Source organism: Siphateles boraxobius, unplaced genomic scaffold, assembly GCF_051911475.1.
Source record: "Siphateles boraxobius isolate OS27281-9 unplaced genomic scaffold, OSU_SipBor_1 33, whole genome shotgun sequence".
NCBI lineage: Eukaryota > Metazoa > Chordata > Actinopteri > Cypriniformes > Leuciscidae > Siphateles > Siphateles boraxobius.
The window spans coordinates 5,999,514-6,019,932 of record NW_027508953.1 but is presented as its reverse complement, the minus strand read 5'-3'; the positions used below and the strand labels follow the sequence as shown (position 1 = coordinate 6,019,932).

The window sequence follows — 20,419 nt, the reverse complement described above, 5'->3', positions numbered from 1 at the left end:
TGAGTGTGATAAACTCACTGAGCTTCAGGAGCATTTCTGCTCAACACTTGAGTGCGAAGAATTTCACTGAACGACAGGAGCATTTCTGCTCAGCACTTGAGTGTGACAAGTTCACTGAGCTTCAGGAGCATTACTGCTCAACACCTGAGTGTGATAAACTCACTGAGCTTCAGGAGCATTTCTGCTCAACACTTGAGTGCGAGGAACTTCACTGAGCACCAGGAGCATTTCTGCTCAGCACTGCGTGTGATGAATTCACTGCGCTACCTGTGATGGACTCACTGAGCTACAGGAGCATTGCTGCTCAACACCTGAGTGCGATGAACTTCACTGAGTTTCAGGAGCAACTCTGCTCAACATGAAGTGTGACGATCTCACTGACTTGAGCAGCGCAAGGCGACCCTGAGTCGCCGTCACTTCTTAGAAGGCTCACTGGGGTTAAACGTATTCTGCGGGCCCCTGGGACAGCTGGGACCCAGTGCTTGTCCAAGGGTAGTCCGCTCGGTTTACCCAAACACTGGCGGAAAAATAAAACCGGGGGGGCAATTGAGCGGCCCCGGAATGGTCAAGACCCAGCGGACCCAGGGGATGGAGTCTCCACTTGCCCTGGCTATAACTGTCGTGAGGCTCGATGGCGGCACGATTGAGTAAGCGGGAGGGGTGGAACAAGGCGCCCTCAGAAGCGTCTGACTCCAAGAAGGAGGTGACGGGAGAGTTTGTGACACCCGCAATGTCTAACAACTCGAGGCACGAATGCCCGTGTAGTCGGGGGTCGCCCAGGCCCCCGTTAAAACACGCCCTTTGTACATGGCCCCTCTGCTGAGGAGGGTTTGGCAGCAGACCGGGATGAACTATAGTCACACAGGGTGAGCTGCTCTGCCACGGTCACCTCGGGACTCGATCGTAAAGCTAGCGCTGAAGCGGTCACATACGGAGGAAGCCAACTTAGGCTGTCGCTATCGTATACCCCAGGAGCCTCTGAAACTTTTCAGTGGGACCCTTTCTCACTTCAACACCAGCTGAACACATTCTCACTGGAGAGACGTGTTGGACCGAGTACCTCTTCAAAACTGAAAAAGAGATACTCAGCCCGTGGGCGAGATTACTCTCTTCCAGTTGACCTGAAGACCCAACGGGCTCTGGAGCACTCGAGGGGAAGGACACCACGTGTCCTTCAGGCCAAAGCTGCAGACCAATCTTGGGCCAAGATGGTCACGACCCACCACCTAGTAGCACGAAGAACGAGTTTACAACTGGCCTTCTTACCGGCTGGAGGAGCGGCTATATCAAATCCTTCGCCAGCAGGATAAGATAAGCACGCACAAGTCAGGAGCACTGCTCAACACTTGGTGTGAAGAATATCACTGAATTTTCAGGAGCACGTCTGCTCAACACCTAATGTGATGTTACTATCACTGACCTGAGCGGGGTAGCCGAGCCTGAGGTGGGGCAGCAAAGTAGAGATAGTGGTGTTAGTGTGCAGTGCAACACTTACCTGTCTCCACTAGCGGCAGGGGACGTGAGAAGGCGGATGACCGGGTCCTCGAACGCCCCAAGCTGCCTGTTGGCGACCAAGGGAAGCTGGGGGATGTAAGGCTATTATACAGGGTCACATCCGCCATACTGGCCCACTTGGGACTCAGGAATAGAAAAATTGGTCTTTTTCTGAATATGTGGGTACCGCTGACCCCGTTTTTATAGGGGCCAGCGGCGGAACAGACACACACATAACAAAAAACTCCAGCCGGCCCTCCAACCAGCCAGAGGGAGTGGATCGGCGACCACTCCACAAGCAACTCCTCCATCCCTGAGAGCCCGTCCAGGTTCAGCATTTTCTTTTGCGCTGGAGCTTACCACCTGGCTCCGCGCCGGAACCTGGGTGAAGGCTGCTGCTGTGGTTCGGCGGGAGCTGAGGCGGCTGCAGGCGGACGCCCTCGGCGACGAGCAGGCGGAGGATCTGACCTCGGGGGGCGGGTGAAGGCGGCAGCGTCCCTCCGAGGCAGGATGTGCCGGATGGCCTCCGTCTGCTTCTGAGCTGTAGAGAACTGTTGGGCAAAGTTCTCCACAGCGTCGCCGAATAACCCAACCTGGGAAATGGGAGAGTCCAGGAACCGAACCTTGTCCGCATCTCTCATATCGGCCAGGTTGAGCCAGAGATGGCGCTCCTGGACCACTAGTGTGGACATCGCCGAACCCACCGCGCGAGCTGCAACCTTCGCCGCCCGGAGGGCGAGGTCAGTTGCAGTGCGGAGCTCACCCATGAGCTCAGGGTCCGAACTACCCTCGTGCATGTTCATGAGTGCCTGGGCCTGGTGGACCTGGAGCAACGCCATGGCATGCAAGGAGGAAGCGGCTTGCCCACAAGCTTTGTAAGCCTTGCCCGTAAGAGCGGACGAGAACTTACAGGCTTTAGAGGGGTGACGAGGATCACCCCTCCAGGAAGCGGCCGCCGTTGGGCATAACTGCATCGCAACGGCCCGCTCCACCGGAGGGATAGCCTCGTAACCCTTCACCGCTCCCCCATCAAGGGTAGTGAGAGGGGAGGAGCTACTCAGGCGGTTTCTGGCAGAGAAAGGTGCCATCCATGCCCTCGTAAGCTCCTCATGCACTTCAGGAAAGAAAGGAACCGGGGCGGCGGACTGAGAACCAGTACGGCCCGCCCCGATATACCAATCATCCAACCGAGACGGCTCGGGACACGGTGGAGGGTTCCACACGAGCCCTACCGCCTCGGCGGCCTTTTTCAGCATAGCTGACATCTCTGGATCTGGCTCGGGCAACACTGGTCTCCCGGAGGGAGGCAGTGCAGCCGAGTCATCATCTCCAGAGTTCAGCTCCCCCTCCGATGCTGCGATTGACAACGTATCCCCTGGAGGGGCCCCAAATGACACGGCTGGCCCGTCCATTACAGAGGGACCAGCGGGATCAATGGGGAGCTCCACCGGTTGCGGTGTGAAAGAGGAGTGAGGGACCCACGGGGCGTGGCCGGGCGGATTACCCCTCACTGTGATCCTCAGATCACCCAGCTTGGACGGCACCCCAGTCCTCCTCTGGGAAGGTAACCCAGAGGAAGAACAGGGGCGGGGCCCAGAGGTGGGGACTGCACCAACGCTTTTAACGAAGGCGAGTCTAGATCTCAACACCGAGATGGACATGTTCCCGCAGTGAGAACATGCCTCATCCACGAAAGCTGCCTCAGCATGCTGTAAGCCCAAACATGCGACACAACTTTCGTGACCGTCAGAAGGGGATAGTGCCAGACCGCACCCAGAAACGCACGGATGGAATGGCATCTTGAAAAAGACGCACTCACACCTGTGTTGCTCTTTTAGGAAATGGGACCGTCACCAGTGCCGGAGCACACAGGGAATGACCGCGGCAAACACTGAATAGTCTTTCAACTAACAGTGAAGCACTCACTTCTCGCCCTCTAACCAACCGTCAACACACAAACAAACAGTAGAAATTTGATGCTGTTAAAACAGCAGTTGAGAGCTGAGAAGCTCGCGATCACCGCTGCACCACGCTGTAGAACACCAACACTGGAGAGGTCTTCCCGCAAGGACACCGACACACTCGCTCGTTGAACACAACAGCACTCTTCAGAGACATCAAAGACGAACGGCTCCGAAGCGAAAGGCAACTAGTGCGTGCATCCACTTCCGTATTTATACCCGCGCCGCGGGGGCGGAGTGTGTGATGCAAATCACGCACGCCAAATTCCATTGGCTCGTTCAATAGTAATCGAAGATGATAGGCTCCCTAGCGTGATCCCATTTCAGTCGCGTCGACTACGTCCGACGTTATCGACTGAAAGGGAACTCATTGTCATGTTCAAAAAACCAATTTGAAATTATTCGAGCTTTGTGACATGGTGCATTATCCTGCTGGAAGTAGCCATCAGAGGATGGGTACATGGTGGTCATAAAGGGATGGACATGGTCAGAAACAATGCTCAGGTAGGCCGTGGCATTTAAACGATGCCCAATTGGCACTAATGGGCCTAAAGTGTGCCAAGAAAACATCCCCCACACCATTACAAGTAATGGTGTGGGGGATGTAAACAAGTAATGTAAAAAGAAACGCAAACAGTAAATATGTTAACGCAAGTAGAAGCAACAAGTGTGTAAATGTAGAGATAATGTGTTTCAATAGTGATTATAAAAGGGGGCCTTTAGAGCTCTCAGGAGTGGAAGATCTTTTGGAGAGAGAGAGCATACAAGCAAGCGGAAGACAGCTACAAGACCACATCCTCAGATTACAGCTCACAAATAACATACATATTTATGATCATTTTATGTTGTGTTTTTAGTGTATTGAAACTAAATGTTTTTAGTGCATTGTCCCACAACAAACACAATAAATATTACATGAAGTAATGGTTAATCAATTAGAGAAATGTTATTCAATTTAGACATTAAAGTGTGTTTTTGTTTAACATTACATAGCCTAATCCATAAGTTAAATTTAATATGTTGTCAATACTTCATTATCATACGTTTAGAGTCTGTTGAAACGTCACTAAATAAGTGTCTGTCCAAATGTAAAGTAAATGTGTGTGTTAGCACCACACTTTATGTAAAATACATAGGGATTCTAAATAATAATAATAAAATACAACACTTCTGTTGCGTTTTTTAATGGTATATCTTTTAATAATGGCTTTTTAATTTTGAAAATAATAATAATAATGGCTTTTAACTTAATTTTTTAAGTGCCTTTAATTTTTTGTCAAATGTTTGTTGGATAAATCAAACAACAATACTATTATGTATATCTTTGGATTGTTAAACTATTTTTTTTTTTAAATTTAGCATCATAATAATGTGAAGGAAGTTACCTTATATCTACAGATGAAGTCTGTGTGGAACAGGAGACTGTCGTCGATTCAGCTGTCAAGTTGAGAAGACTAGTTTCACTTATGCACGGTTTGATAATTGTTTCCTTATATATCTACATTTCCTGAACCTGCCACACTTTTACTTTCATTTCTACATAAGTGTGCTGAGAAAAAAAAGTTTCTATTTCTGAAAAAAAAAAAAAAAACAGCTGAAAGGAAAGGTCACATTGTTGTCAGTTGACGTTGTCTACATGTTTCCAGAGCTCCTTTGATTTTGTTCTGCAATTGGTGATGAAAGAATGAACATTCAGAGCATGATTTCTGAAGATTTGGATTACAGTGCACAAATAAAATGATACATCTTTATGATCATTGTATACTGTGTTTTTAGTGTATTTTATAGGTCATTGTCCCACAGCAAACAAAATAAATATTTAGAGAACAGCTGAGCACAACATAAAACTTTTTGTCTCTCTCAGTCCACATGGAGTTTAGAGTATTCATTTTGTTCCACATTCATTTCATACGTCTAATAGAATTATGTGGTTTTGTTTCATTATTACAGTGTTTACTTTTTTCTTTATTATCCCCTGAAAAAATTTAAGTGAAATGTGACAACATGCCTAGGTGGGGCACATTTTAACATATGAGGAGCATGTTGTAACATGACCAACAGCTTAAAATGTTATCTGATCTAATGAAAAATATATACAAGACAAACTAAAATATTTTCGACTAAAACAATTCACTTTTTTAAATAAAATAATGACATTGTTTAAGAGTTAAAAATAAACTAATTTTGGAGTTTAACAATGAACTCATGACCCATGTGACTGGTTTTGTCATTTTTATGCTTTAAAGTGTGTTCTTGTTTAACATTATGTTATCCATAAATTAAATTGCGTATGCTGTCAATTTGTAATTATAATATTTGTGACCCTGAATAACAAAACCAGTCATATGGGTCATTTTTTTGAAATTGAGATTCATACATCACATGGAAGCTGAATAAATAAGCTTTCCATAAATGTATGGTTTGTTAGGATAGGACAATGTTTGGCAGAGATACAACTATTTGAACATCTGGAATCTGAGGGTGCAAAAAAATCAAAACATTGAGAAAATCGCCTTTAAAGTTGTCCATTTATGTTCGCGATTGTGCTGCATTCACTCACAAAAATAAATGTTTTATACATTTATGGTAGGAAATTTACAACATATCTTCATGGAACATGATCTTTACTTAATATCCTAATGATTTTTGGCATAAAAGAAAAAATGATAATGTTGACCCATGTATTGTTGGCTATTCCCACAAATATACCAGTGCTTCTTAAGACTGGTTTTGTGTTCCAGGGCCACATTTTAGTGTCTGTCCAAACATCACTAAATAATTGTAAGTCCAAACATAAAAGTAATTGTATGTGTGGAAGATCCATACTTTAAGTAAAGAGTTCTCACGAGATCACGTTGCAGATATGAAAAAAAAAGAAATAATAATAATAGTGCACTTAATAATAATAAACTTCAGTTGTGGTTGTTAATATTACAGTTCTTTTAATAATGGCTTTTTAAAACACTACATGGCTGCCTTTCTTGCTTAGTCAAATGTTTGTAAGATAAATTAAACAACAAGACTATTATGTATTTTTCTTTGGATTGTTTTTAGTCAAAAAAATAACAAAATACATTTTGGACGTAAACTAAGCTTTAGATTTTAGTTAACTTTAAGCATCATCATTTTATATGTTATTTAAACCTTTTACATTTTACAGAACTAAGCATCATAATAATTTGAAGGAAAAGTTAACTTTTACCTGGGACAGTAGACTGTCGTCAATTCAGCTGTTAAGTTGAGCAGAGTAAAATTTCTAAGACCTTGTATCAGATTCACCTTTGGGTGTTGTCAGGATTATGTTTTGTTCATTGTGTTTTGGTTTGGTTTGTTTCTGTTTCTGTTCCCTGTCATAGTATCCCCCAGGCCTCCACCATGGCTTATCCCTTCCTTTGTCATGCGCTCTGTATGCAACAAGCCACATGTTGCAGGTGAGGACTTGTTGGTGCGTTATGCTGGGGCCACACCAACACATTTAAAACCTTATACGATTTTCAAAATGTGAGAGACCACAAACATTAGGACAAAAACTCCTAGATTTAACAGTTTTGCTCCTATTGTGTGTGAAGAAGACAACACAGCACACAAGAACAGATTTTCAACCAGAGTTCGGGCTATGAACACAGGAAATCTCGCAAAATTTATTGAGACTTTAGAATAAACATGGCGGATGATAGGCAGGAAGAAATTGCTATGATAGTGTTTGGAATGTTTTTGACAGAACATTAAGTGAAAGCAAATAGTGCTCTTTGTAGGTCTGTTTGTCCTGAAGTGGAGATGATCAAATCTGCATTAATGCATTAAACAATCAAACATCATTATTGCATGTAGGTAAAGGCGTCAGGTCTGTTATCACGCTGTTACATTTCTGAGGTAACTGAGAATGTTTTAAGACTAATGTTTAAGATTACTGGCCAATTGATGTGTCAATTTTTGAGCTGAACTAAATAGCAGAGATAATTGCGAGAATAATTGTGAGATTTTTTTACCCAGAAAATTAAACTTGCCTCTAGCATATTTTTGCATTAATTTAAATGAATTAATTTTGAATTAGACATGTTAGTTAATAAAATTGTTTTATTTTATTTTTCCTGGAGCTTGACAGCCACCGATCGGTTTGCGCAGCACCGTTTCAAGTCGAACACACCACTTATCTGCAGTCCGAGGATGTGAACAGCTCCAAATAACGTAATGTGTTGTCATCTTGAGACTACGGTAATTACAAAATAGCGAGAATGCGGCATTAATAATCCTGAAGACATTGATTAGCTTGTTCAGGTGTGTTGGGTTTGGAACTAAAATTTGCAAGACAGCGGCACTACAGGACCGAAGTTGTCCATCCCTAGCTGATTTATAGCCTTTGTGGATTCGCTTTGATACTATAGGTTGAACATTCAACACTTAAACATAAATGTTTGAACAGATTAATCATGAGACATGTGGGGACCTGTAATGATTGATCGATGTCAAACCTGGTATGATGTGCAAAAAACAATATAATAAAACGTTGCCAGATAGCACATTCATCTGTTTCAGATCAAACTGAACATGCTTTTAGCGACAATCACTGAACATTTCGCTTTGAAATTGTCGCTTTGACACTAAACATGCATGACGCAACGTAATATAATTTTGCAGAAATGTTGGTATATAGTAGGGGTGTGCAAAGCACCCGGTATTTGTATCTTTATTTGTATTTGTTGAGGGGGAAAAAGTATTTGTATTTGTATTCGAGTAAAATCCAAAATAGGCGTAAAAATCTAGTTTTTTTGCGTTACACTTCTAATTTACGTTATAGTGTAAGTATTCTTTAATTATATAAATCCAGCAATGAACATGTAGCCTACCAAGGAACGTCATTGAAAAGAAAATAACATAACAGCCATTACCTCATCCATGGTTAAACCAACAACTAATAAAATACCATTGTGAACATTATGAATCCCACCACCACCCGTCCTTGTTGGAGGACGCTGAACAGACAGAATAAGTAAGGGATAATGTATAGCGAGGCGGTTGATTATGAGCCTGACGCGAAGCGGAGGGGTCTTAAATCAGCCTGAAGGGTTTGTACTCGCTATAACAACCACCTCGCTATACATTATCCCTTTTACTACATGGCTACCTACCAAATAAATCAATAATTTGACTCAAAATATTGATTTAAAAAGGAGTTTATTGATTTAAAAACTATTGTATTGCTTCCGCTAAAAAAAAATAGTCCGTTCCGTCTCTACGTTTAGAATCCATGGCAACGCTCTGTTTTTCGTGGCAACGGTGTGTTATACTTAGCAGCGGTCTGTTATTAAGAAATAACCATGGAAATAACAGACCGCATTCTACATTAGAATTCAACCAAGCCATGTAATAAAAACAAATAATTACGGAGCTAACAGAGCTACGTAAACAGAGCGAACATGAGAGCACCCGGCTGCAGACGTCAATAATGCAGCGTAATGAAATAATCTCCCGATCAAACTCCACTTCCAGAAAGTTATAAACTGCCTCCGGAACCCAGTTAAGGTACAAAAATCTATTCAACAAAAATAGTAATGCAGTTAAGTGTTTTTTCGCTCAGCCGAGCCCTCTCTGTTGCTGTGTGGAGCAGCCTGTGTCAGTCACCTCTTCCTGAACGTCACTCACTCACTCGCGCACTGCGGTCTCGTGAGGAAACGCAGCTTTTTGATATAAAGTTTTTCTTCTCACTCGCGCACTGCGGTCTCGTGAGGAAACGCAGCTTTTTGATATAAAGTTTTTCTTGTTCCCGAATACAAATATTTTCTAAAGTATTTGTTCGAAATAAGTATTCGTAAAAAACACGTTATTTGTGCCTTTCCGAATACCGTATTCGGGTTCGGCTCCACCCCTAGTATATAGGTAGGCCCACATTTTTCCATTGAGCCTGGGCTGAATTCCCTTAACCATTCATCACAATGGATAAAGCCAAAGAATATAGTTCTGCTGTGCAGCAAAAAGAGGTTGAGCTTCACAAAATAGAAAAAGTGGCTGTAAGACAATAGCTAAAGAATTGAAAATTCCCATTTCCACCATCAGGGAGATAATTAAACAGTTCCAATCAACTAAAGATGATACAAATCTGGAAGAGGATGTGTGATGTATTTGAGTGGCTAAAGACTCTTCAAGGTTAAGAGCTGCATCGTGAATTGCAGAAATTAGTTGAGTCTTGGTGTCAGAAAGCCTAAAAAAAATCAGATAGCCCCTACATCACCACATGTTGTATGGGAGGGTTTCAAGACAAATTGACTCCAGCCTATTCCGTTCCACTTTACTGGAACTTCAACTGGGACGGGCTTCTATGGTCAGATGAAACTACAAAAATAGCTTTTTGGCAGCAAACTCACAAGTTGGTTTTGATACAAACAGGGATAAAATGTTCCCCATGTTTATGTTTAAATATACTGCTGGATATTTAATGTTGTGGGGCTATGTTTCTGCTTGAGGTCCTGGACATCTTATTTTTGATACATGGCATTGTGGATTCTATCAAATCAAAACTTGACAGCCTCTGCTAGAAATGCTTGGATCTTCCATCAGGAAAATGATCCAAAACAAACAAAAACCTAAACCAAAATTAGTGGGGTGAACTGAAGAGGAGAGTCACCAACATGGAACCAGGAATTTGAAGGATCTGGAGAGATTCTGTATGGATGAATGATCTCTGATCTCTTGTCAGGTGTTCTCCAAACTCCACAGGGATTAGGTGAAGACTCAAGAGCTGTTATCTTAGCAAAATGAGGTTGTAAAAAGTATTGAAAAAAAGGGTGCCATCAATTGTGGCCAATGTGAATTAGAGAGAAACAGAGTTTTTTCCACATATTTTATTTTTATTTTTATTCAATGAAAGTTTAGATTTTTGTGATTTTTTAAATAAATATTTTGTTCATATTTACCAAGGGTGCCAATAATTCTGACCATGACTGTATGCATTATAATACCGTTCAAAAGTTTGGGATTGGATTTTATTTTAATGATTTTAAAAGAAGTCTCTTATGCTCACCATGGCTGCATTTATTTGATCAAAAGTACAGTAAAACAAGAAGCTGCTTCCTCAAGCCCCTCCACTGCGGACAGCAACCCAAATCGCTTAACCTAAAGATTTTATGTGCAAAGGAACACGTGAAAGAACTTCTCGAAAAATAAATAAAAAAAGATAACATTTGTTGTAAAACATTAATTAAAAGTGTGTTGTATTTTAATGTATTTGTTTCCTCTGTTGATTGTGCCATTTCTCTTGTGCTACAGTCTCTCCAGTTGTCCTGACAGTCTCGCTAGCTGTTCGGTCTCTCTGGAAACATCTAGAAAAGCCATAATACAGGATGTTGTTAATTTTGTTCATTCATGACTGAGTGGTTGAGATTATTAAGATGAGTTAGTGATTGGGAATAACAAGTATATATATATATATATATATATATATTGTTGTGGCAAAAAATTCTGTTAAACATCATCACTGCGTAAGAGACACTCAGAGTCAAATTAATAAAAAGAAAAGTATTTATTCTTGCAAGAATAGGTCCAGTCTAGTACACAGAAGTTACGCTGTGCAAGAGAGTGACACACAACAGGAAGATATAAGACAGCCTTTATACTCTTTTCAAGGTTCCTCCTCACCCGCTGTACCTTTCACCCACTCAGATAAGGTCCTTACTGCTGTTCAGTTTCTACTTTAAGACACAAACTGGTACTGAAATAAACTGGCCAAAACTGACCGTCCCTAGGGTCAGAGGTCCTGTCCCATATGTTCCTGAAAAGTCACGCACAAGCACGTACACACATATACTTTTATACATTGAATAGGTTCTTTCTCTTATGATACCTGTTTGGGATCAATGACTATTAAAATTTCCACAACAATATATATATATATATATATATATATATATATTTCTTTACTTGTTTCTTCTGTGTTGTAGTAGGATGATATTCTCTCTTACCTATCAATTTGATATTGCTGGTTTGTGACTGTGAGAGTTCCATTGATCTCTTTAGACCGGATTCAAGATAATCTTTTATGTGCAGCTTTACAAAGAACCAAAGAAGATTCAGTTTAGTCATTGTAAAAAATAATACATGTTTGTCTCAATAAATGTAAGATCACTACCTTTAAGTTATTGAACCTTTTAAGCATTTCCATTTTTGCCTTGTTGAACATGTCGTGTTTTAACTTATCGACTGTGGTTATTAACATTTCTTGCCTCTTCTTCATGGACCCGGTTCCTGTCACTGCTGCAGCTTCTAAAATAAACAACCAGTATTTGCATTAAATCAACTCTTTTTTGCCTTCAAATACTTTATTTTGTGTTGTGTAAATGATTGCATTCACAAAATCAGTAAGGTTACACTTGCTGTAACATTCAGCAATAGCAGGTCACACTTAAGTTGAACCTAGCAGCAGGTCTTTAACAACTTAAATTATAAAAATAGATCTTGACATTGCCACAGATGGTTGCTGTAAAGAACACATAACAAAGGAGCAAAGAAACAAAAATAGTCTTTAATAAATCCACTCAGAATACAGGAAAACACAGGAGATAAACGAGAACACAACCACTAATTAGTGTTTAGTGGTTGTGTTCTCGTTTATCTCCTGTGTTTTCCTGACAAAGGATCAGAATGAAACTCAGGGCTTAAATACATACAGTAGGGAGACATGATTGACAGATGAAAGAAATCAGTAAACAAGGGAACTAGCACATACTACAGAAACGAATAGGCAGACAGGGAAAACCAAAACTCAATGACAATAAAACAGAACATTCACATTACATCACAAGTCACTGTACTAGTCACAGACATGATTTCTGGGTTTGTGTTTCTTGTAGTGATTATTTGTATTCCTCCTTTTTACTTCACATAAAAAAGAGCTAGTGTTTAAAATAATTGTTTTCAAGAAAAAAAATAGTTTGTGATTAATTACAACTTTTAATGCCAACTTACCTTCATAGCAAGAAGCCATTTCATTCTTAATAGTTTCTTGGATTGATGAGTAGATCTTCTGCTTTATATCAATAATCTCTCTGTTGAGCGATCCCTTCAGTTTAGTTTCCTTTCAAAAAGGGGGGAAAAGCCACAAATTAAACGATAGATAGATAGATAGATAGATAGATAGATAGATAGATAGATAGATAGATAGATAGATAGATAGATAGATAGATAGATAGATACTGTATCTATCTATCTATATCTATATCAAGGACTCTGCTCACTTATGTACATTTCAACATGATATGGTTTATAAAAACAGTCTGTTTAATTGAAAGAAACAAAAATATTTGCATATTCTTCAATGGAAGTAAAGACAGACAGAGGACAAGGGCCAGATTACGGACAACTAAACTCACCTCTGTTTTAATGAATTTCTGAATGTGACGTAACATGGAAGATCTGGAATGAGTAGAGACACTGTGGCTGATACTGAACTTATCAATCGCCTCCTGCAGTGACTTACCTGTTTTTCCACTTACTCTGAAGCCAAGAGGGAACAAAATAGTTGAATTTAATAAAAAGTTTACACAACATTGTTGTAATCCTTGAGAAATAATCTGATGCAATAATTACAGGCAGGAAATCTAAGATTGGATCATTTTACTTGGATCTTTGAATATCGTTCAACGAAATTAACTTTTAAGTCTTTAAGTCATTTCATTGAATTGATTAATTTTAGTTAAATTAAAGTTAAATTAAAATGTTAAATTTTCAATAACCAAATTCCCAGAACATGCAAACTTACTCAAACTTTGATCATAATCCAAATTAGGAAATCATGACAATGCAACCAAAGATAAATTATGGGAAATGTCTTGGGTTACTTGACTGTAAAATGTTCCCTGAAAAAGTGGGAACGAGATGATGCGCTTGACTTAAGCACTATGGGCAAACATGCCAAAGAATGTGTCTGAAATAACCTCTGATGATGACGTTATCGGAATGCGCACATCAGAGGCTATAAATAGAATGAACTTGAATATTCTGAGATAACGGTTCAGACCACGAAGGTCTGAAAATGGACACAACCCTCCATCTTTTTTGGGAACTAGAAAATAGTGGCTGTAATAACCTGACAGTCTGTCTGGGAGGGGAACATGTCTTATGGCCCTTTGGCCAGCAGACTTGCAGCTCTTGTAATAAGCAAGTGCCCCTGTTCCGGATTGACAGTAGCGGAGACCAACCCGTTGAAACGCGGAGAATGGTGTGCAAATTGTATTCTGTAGCCTTTTCCTATGCTTCTTAAAACCCAAGGAGATAAGTTTGGCAGTAGTTTCCACACCGCCAACTTCTCAGAAAGGGGTCCTAATTTGGACAATAATGTTTATGGGGGTATGCTAAATGTCCCGTGTCCTGGGGAATGGCAGGGAGTAACTGAATATTTAACATTTCGCTGGAAACCACTGACCCCAGAAACACCAACGGTGTGTGATGGAACAGCGGTGTCATAAGGGTGTCGGGAATTAACTACTTAATATATTTTTATGTGCCATAAAAAAACATCCATCCATGATAAAAGTAATCCACACGGCTCTGCTTGGGTTAATAAAGGCCTTCTGAAGTAAGCGATGTGTTCGTGTAAGAAAAATATCCATGTTTAAAACTTTATCGGCTAAAATAACTAGCTTCCGCCAGACGGCCGAACGCATTCTACGCAAGTCGACTTACGCCACAAGAGTATATATGACGTAGGATGTAGGAGTATCGTAACTTTAGACTCCTCTCGCAGTTCAAACAAACAGGGCTGGGTAACAAACTCAAGCTCCTCCTACATTTCTCTTTAAAAATTGTCGTTTTAGACTTCTAATTCGTGACCGTTGTTTTGCTCTATCCTCTGCGCTTCCGCGTTCGTCATTACGTTGTGCATCAGGTCAGGGGTTACTATTCCACCGTAAATCGATGCGTACGGCCATCTGCCGGAAGATAGTTATTTTAGTCGATAAAGCACAAACACATCGCTTCTCTTCAGAAGGCCTTTATTAACCCCCCAGAGCCGTGTGGAGCACTTTTATGATGGATGGATGGATGCACTTTGATGGACTTCAAAACATAAACAGCCATTCACTGAAATTAATTTGCTTGCACTTTTCACCTGGTCCCAATAAAGCTTGGAAGAGCCAGGACATTTTTTAATAATAACTGCGATTGTATTCGTCTGAAAGAAGAATGTCATATACACCTAGGATGACTTGAGGGTGAGTAAATCATGGGGTAATTTAAATTTTTGGGTGAACTAACCCTTTAACCTGCAAATAATTTAAGCGCATACATATATATACTGTATACTATATATATACTGTATATAAGCCCACAAGGCATATATTTTATTTAATTGAATAGCAGCCTTTGTGAATTCACAACGGCACTATTCTATAGTATGTTTTTTTTTACATATAGACATCATTCAGCCTTAGAAAATGGTCTAGGCTGTTCATGCGGTTCATGGATTCTTGTCCATGGAATGCGCCACTTCTGGTATTTTATCACTTACTCGACACCGATAAATTGCAGTCGAGGATTTTTAAAATGGAGTACTCAAATTTAATTGAGAAACCATGACTGTCCTATGTCATAAATTTAATCATGATTATCTGTACATTAGTTAAACATGAATTCATGCATATTAGTTCACCCGTATTGTAAAGTGTTACCCTTTTTCTGTAGAACCTATGCATCTGTCAAGCGATGAATGAATGATTTGAACCAGAAAACACAGTAGGGATGCATGTACAGGTCCTTCTAAAAAAATTAGCATATTGTGATAAAGTTCATTATTTTCAATAATTTCAATATATCAAATTAGTTCATCACGTCCAATGAGGGCGCTTCGCGCCCTTACGCGTCATAGCCCGCCGAAATGGGGGTGGCTTAGCGTATAAAAGGCAGGCTCGTAGGTTGTCTCACTGGTTTCATCAGCTGAAGCGATAAGACGCTCGTGGCGCCTGCACGGTCAGGTTACGCAATACTCGTTCCCTCTTCTAGAGAGAACCGAGGTTACATTAGTAACCGAGTGTCGTTCTCTTACGAGAGGTTCTCTCGTATTGCGTAAGCTAGCTTACGCTACGGGAACCCATTGTCAACGCCGTGCGCACCCAGCCTCCACTACATGAGTCCCAGGGATTCCCGGGGAACATATATAGGTGGGAAACAGGTGGCCCGCAAGCAATGCGGGCCAGCACATGTTATAAGCACATATAGGGTGTACAGAGCGGCGACGCCGGTCCCTAACCGTTCAACCTATAGCGCAGCTCAACCAGGAGAGCTAGCGTCGCGTGAGGGGAGTCCAAGCATGATAATCGCTGCAGGACAAACCCACAGCTCACACTGACAGAAGTCTAGCCTGCAAGGCGGGAACTTCCAGGTTATAAAACCTAACAAATGTGGACGGGGAGGCCCAGCCTGCCGCCTCGCAAATGTCATGAATGGAAATTCCGCTGGACCAAGCCCACGATGAGGCCACGCCTCTGGTGGAATTTGCCCTGAAACCCAAAGGGCATTGCAGACCTTTAGACATGTAAGCAGATGTGATAGCTTCCACTATCCATCTGGACAGGCTCCGTTTCGCGGCGGCGAGACCCTTGGTGCGCCCACCAAACGAAACAAAGAGCTGCTCCGAACACCTGAAAGAGGCGGAACGCGTAATGTAAATCCTGAGAGCCCTGACGGGGCAGAGGAGATTCACATCACCCTCACTGTCGGATGCAGGCAGAGCCGAGAGAGAAATGACCTGCGCTCTGAATGGGGTGCCCAAAATTTTAGGGACATAACCATGTCTTGGCTTGTGGACGACTTTAGAGTCGTTTGGCCCGAACTCAAGACACGCAGCACTAACAGATAGCGCGTGTAGATCCCCCACACGTTTAACTGATGACAGAGCCGTTAGAAAAACGGTTTTGAGCGAAGGTACTTTAGGTCCACGGAGTCTAACGGTTCAAAGGGGAAAGCTTTCCGGGCCTCTAGGACCAGTGAAAGGTCCCAGATGGGAACCGAAGGGGGTCGCGGGGGGTTCATTCGTCTAGCTCCTCTAAGGAAGCGAATGACGAGCTCGTTCCTTCCTATTGACTGGCCGGGCGTCGACTCAGCGAACGCTGCAACAGCCGCCACATAGACTTTAAGCGTGGATGGGGACCTGCCCTTATCCAACAGCTCCTGAAGGAAGCTAAGAAGACCCAGGACCCCGCACATTCGTGGGTCTAGATCTCTATCGGCGCACCATTTGGAAAACACCGACCATTTAGACGCATAAAAGCCGCCTCGTAGAGGGGGCTCTGGATTGCGTGATCGTGTTCATCACTCCCTCTGGCAAAGCAACGGGTATTCGTTGATCACCCATGCATGTAGAGACCAGCGCTCTGGATGGGGATACCAGACTGAGCCGCGGGCTTGAGAGAGGAGGTCTCTCCTCACCGGAATCGGCCAAGGGGCTGTGTGGGACAGCCGCATCAGCTCCGGGAACCAAGTTTGATTCTCCCAGCGCGGGGCTACAAGGAGCACCGAGTGGCGCATTTCCCTGATTCTCTTGATTACCTGTGGTAACAGAGCGACCTGAGGGAAAGCATAAAGAGGGAGGCTGGGCCAGGTTTGGGCCAGCGCATCCTCGTTCTTCGAAAAGAACAGCGGGCAATGAGCGTTGTCTTTTGACGCAAACAGGTCGACTTTCGCTCTGCCGAAAATGCGCCACAGTAACTGGACTGTTTGGGGTTGCAAGGACCATTCCCCCGGGGGGATGTGGTTCCTGGATAGCGTGTCTGGACCGTCGTTCAGGTGGCCTGGTACGTGCACGGCTCTCAGCGAGCGCAGGCGGCCCTGAGACCACATATGCAGGCGTTCCGTCAGATGGCAGAGGTTTCTGGATCTGACGCCGCCCTGACGGTTTATGTAGGATACCACTGACATGTTGTCCGATCGGACCAGTACATGGTGATCCTGTATAAGCGGGAGGAAGCGTTTGAGGGCGTTCTCGACCGCTATCATTTCCAGACAGTTTATGTGGAAGCGTTTCTCCTGGTCTGACCACAGGCCAAAGGCCGGTCTGCCCTCGAAGACGGCGCCCCAACCCAGGTTGGAGGCGTCCGTCGAGACGACCAATCGGTGTGAAACAGCCCCCATCGTCACTCCCCTCTGGTACCAGTCGGCCGCTAACCAGGGCTGCAGAGCCGAAACGCAGCTCTAAGTCACTCTGATTCGCCTGTGGCCTGAAACCCAAGCCCGATGAGGCACTTGGGAGTTCAGCCAGCGTTGTAGCGGGCGCATGCGCAGCAGGCCCAGCTGAAGCACAGCCACAGCTGATGCCATACAGCCCAGCATCCTCTGGAATGTCTTCAGAGGTATAATGCTGCCTTTCTGGAAAGACGCGGCTAGCTGTCGAACACGGCGCGCGCGCTGTGTCGATAAGCGGGCCGTCATAGCCACCGAGTCCAGTTCTATTCCTAGAAAGGGAATTGACTGACTGGGTAGTAATGAGCTCTTGGTCCAGTTGACCGTGAGACCCAGGCTCTCCAGATGGCTGAGAAGCGCAGTTCTGTGAGATATCAGTTCCATCTCCGACTGTGCTAGAATCAGCCAATCGTCCAGGTAGTTCAAAATTCGCAGCCCTTTCACTCTCAGGGGGGCGAGAGCCGTATCCATGCATTTCGTAAATGTACGGGGTGCTAAGGATAGGCCGAACGGGAGGACGGTGTATTGATTTGCCCCGACCGTCGAAGGCAAATCTCAAGAATGGCCTGTGACGCGGGGCTATCGGAATCTGAAAGTATGCATCTTTCAGATCGAGAGAAACGAACCAGTCTCCCGGGCGAATGTGCGCGAGGATTTGTCTGGTCGTAATCATTTTGAACGGCCGTCTCATGAGAGCTTTGTTCAAATGTCTCAGATCTAAGATAGGTCTTAGAGCTCCATCCTTCTTTGAACGAGGAAGTAACGGCTGTAGAAGCCTGACTCGCTCTGAGAAGGAGGTACTGGTTCTATGGCCCCTTTGCACAGCAGTTTGGCTTTTTCTGAGCGGAGTAGGTGTGCTACATCCGCTTTCACTTTCGTCTCGGTCCGAGCTTGAAAGCGAGGGGGACGGCGAGCGAACTGAAGCGAATAGCCCTGACCTTATCGTGCTTATTACCCAATCTGTCACACCAGGAATAGCCTTCCATGCTTCTAGATGTATAGCTAGGGGCAGAATGGGCTCCGGGTCCCGTTGGCCGCGCAGCGCGGGCTCGGGAAACTGTACCGGAGGCGCGGGCGGGGAGCGCGCTCTCTGATCTCAGTAACGGCGGCTCGCCGACAGCTGTAACTGCCTGAACCACTTGATATGACCCGATTACTGGGAATGGGGAACATTTTGTGGCGATATTCATAGCGAGCGGAGCCTGGGGCGGAGTGTTTGTCCATAAGCGTGAGTGCTCGTGGGAACTGACAGGACAAGAAGCTTCGACGGTGGTCCGGCCGCGGCGAGACCAGCGCGTCTTTTCTTCACTAGCGCTGCTAGGATGGCTTTCCCTGCTCGGGCTTCAGCACAACCCTGGGCCGTGGTCCCCGGGGGGGAGGCGGCCTGCGACCGGAGGAGCGAGATCTAGGGCGGCCGCCCTGTCGACGCTGCGGAGGCTGGGGCTGGGCTGGGCGCTGGCTAGCATGACGGCAGGCGGCTCACGTGGGCGGCTTGCAGAAGAGCTAGCGCGTCGCGGCAGGAAAAGGTTCATGGCCTGCGTGGTCTTTTGCACTTCGGAGAAGCGGTCGACAATCCCGTTCACCGCTGGGCCGAAGAGACCGGGAGGGGAGAGCGGCGCGTCGAGAAACACGGACCGTTCAGCTTCCCCCATATCCGCCAGCGTCAGCCAGAGATGCCGCTCTGTGACGGTGAGCGAGGCCATGCATCTGCCCATCGCCTGTGCTGCAGATTTTGTGGCGTGAAGAGAGAGATCCTGTTGGGTGCGGGCTCCTTCGGCGGTGACCAATCGAGCCCGAGTTGGTCGACGGCCTTAGAGAGGAGGCGCATTAACTCGGCGTCCACGCCTGCCCGAGTCCTGCTGGATTCCTGGACGGATGGGGAGGCGGAGTGATATGAACTCGACCACTCCTCGCTATCCGACGCCAGGATGGAACAGCTGTCCAGTGAGTGGCCCCCTTCAGCTTCGTCCCCTGAGGCGGCGGCAGCGCGGGGCGAGGCCGGCGGCTGCATGTCCGGGAGCGGCGGATAAAGGAGAGAGTGAGGCTGGCGGGAGACGGTCCGGCAAGCACTTCACTGCGGCCACGGACTCCGGCATCCACTGAGCACGGCGCTTCTTCCTGCGCGGTCCAGAGGGTGGAGTGACAGCGTTCTGTGTGAAGGCTTCGAGTCGAGCCCGAAGGGTCGACAGCGGAAGCGCTTCACAATGCTCGCAGCCGCCCGAGTCCAGGGCGAGGGCTGCGTGTTCCGGGCCCAGGCAGGGAGCGCAAATCAAATGGCGGTCACCTGCGCTGAGCTGGGCTCTACACGAGCCGCAGGAAAAACGAGGCATTTTGTAACAAACGCTCGCGCTCTTTTAGTGAGAGAGAGAGAGTGAGTGTCGCAGCGGCGAACACACACAGCAATGAAAGGATACACGCCGGATAGTAGCAGGCACGGATGGCTGAAGGTGGCGAAGACGGCCGGCTTCTTCAGGCACTTTCCTCTGCTTGCTAGTCGCTGGATTCAACGGCGAAGACTTCTCTCAGAGTCCAGCGATGTGGAGAGCTTCGCTGAAGATGATGAAATCAGTGAGACAACCTACGAGCCTGCCTTTTATACGCTAAGCAACCCCCATTTCGGCGGGCTATGACGCGTAAGGGCGCGAAGCGCCCTCATTGGACGTGACGTCACGCGCGAGGCTCAGTGGTAGATTGCAGCAGTTGCCGCAGGGCAACCAATGAACACGCAATATGCCTGCTCAAGGTCTGCTAGCTGCTGCAATGCGTTGACAATAAATACAAAATTAAGGATAATTTTTGGC

General features: G+C 44.8%; 2 protein-coding genes across 3 annotated transcripts in view; both read right to left on the bottom strand.

Annotated features, from left to right (window-relative positions):
• Positions 1-6,723, bottom strand: part of LOC143701661 (uncharacterized) — a 29,191-nt gene extending 22,468 nt beyond the window's left edge. Inside the window, exons 1-2 of one of the 2 annotated variants that reach the window (XM_077195153.1) lie at positions 6,658-6,723; positions 4,841-4,892 (exon numbers count right to left, since the gene is read on the bottom strand). The gene's annotated coding sequence lies outside the window, so the exon portion shown is untranslated. Of the gene's footprint in view, positions 1-4,840; positions 5,124-6,657 lie in introns of those variants that run through there. The other variant, XM_077195152.1, reaches the window with a different exon arrangement.
• A 3,917-nt stretch (positions 6,724-10,640) lies between these two features.
• The window catches only part of LOC143701675 (nuclear GTPase SLIP-GC-like), a 95,756-nt gene continuing 85,977 nt past the window's right edge, over positions 10,641-20,419 (bottom strand). The window contains exon 18 of the mRNA XM_077195188.1: positions 10,641-10,771. Coding sequence (XP_077051303.1) covers positions 10,713-10,771 — 59 coding nt within the window. The 3' untranslated portion in view covers positions 10,641-10,712. The remainder of the gene's footprint in view (positions 10,772-20,419) is intronic.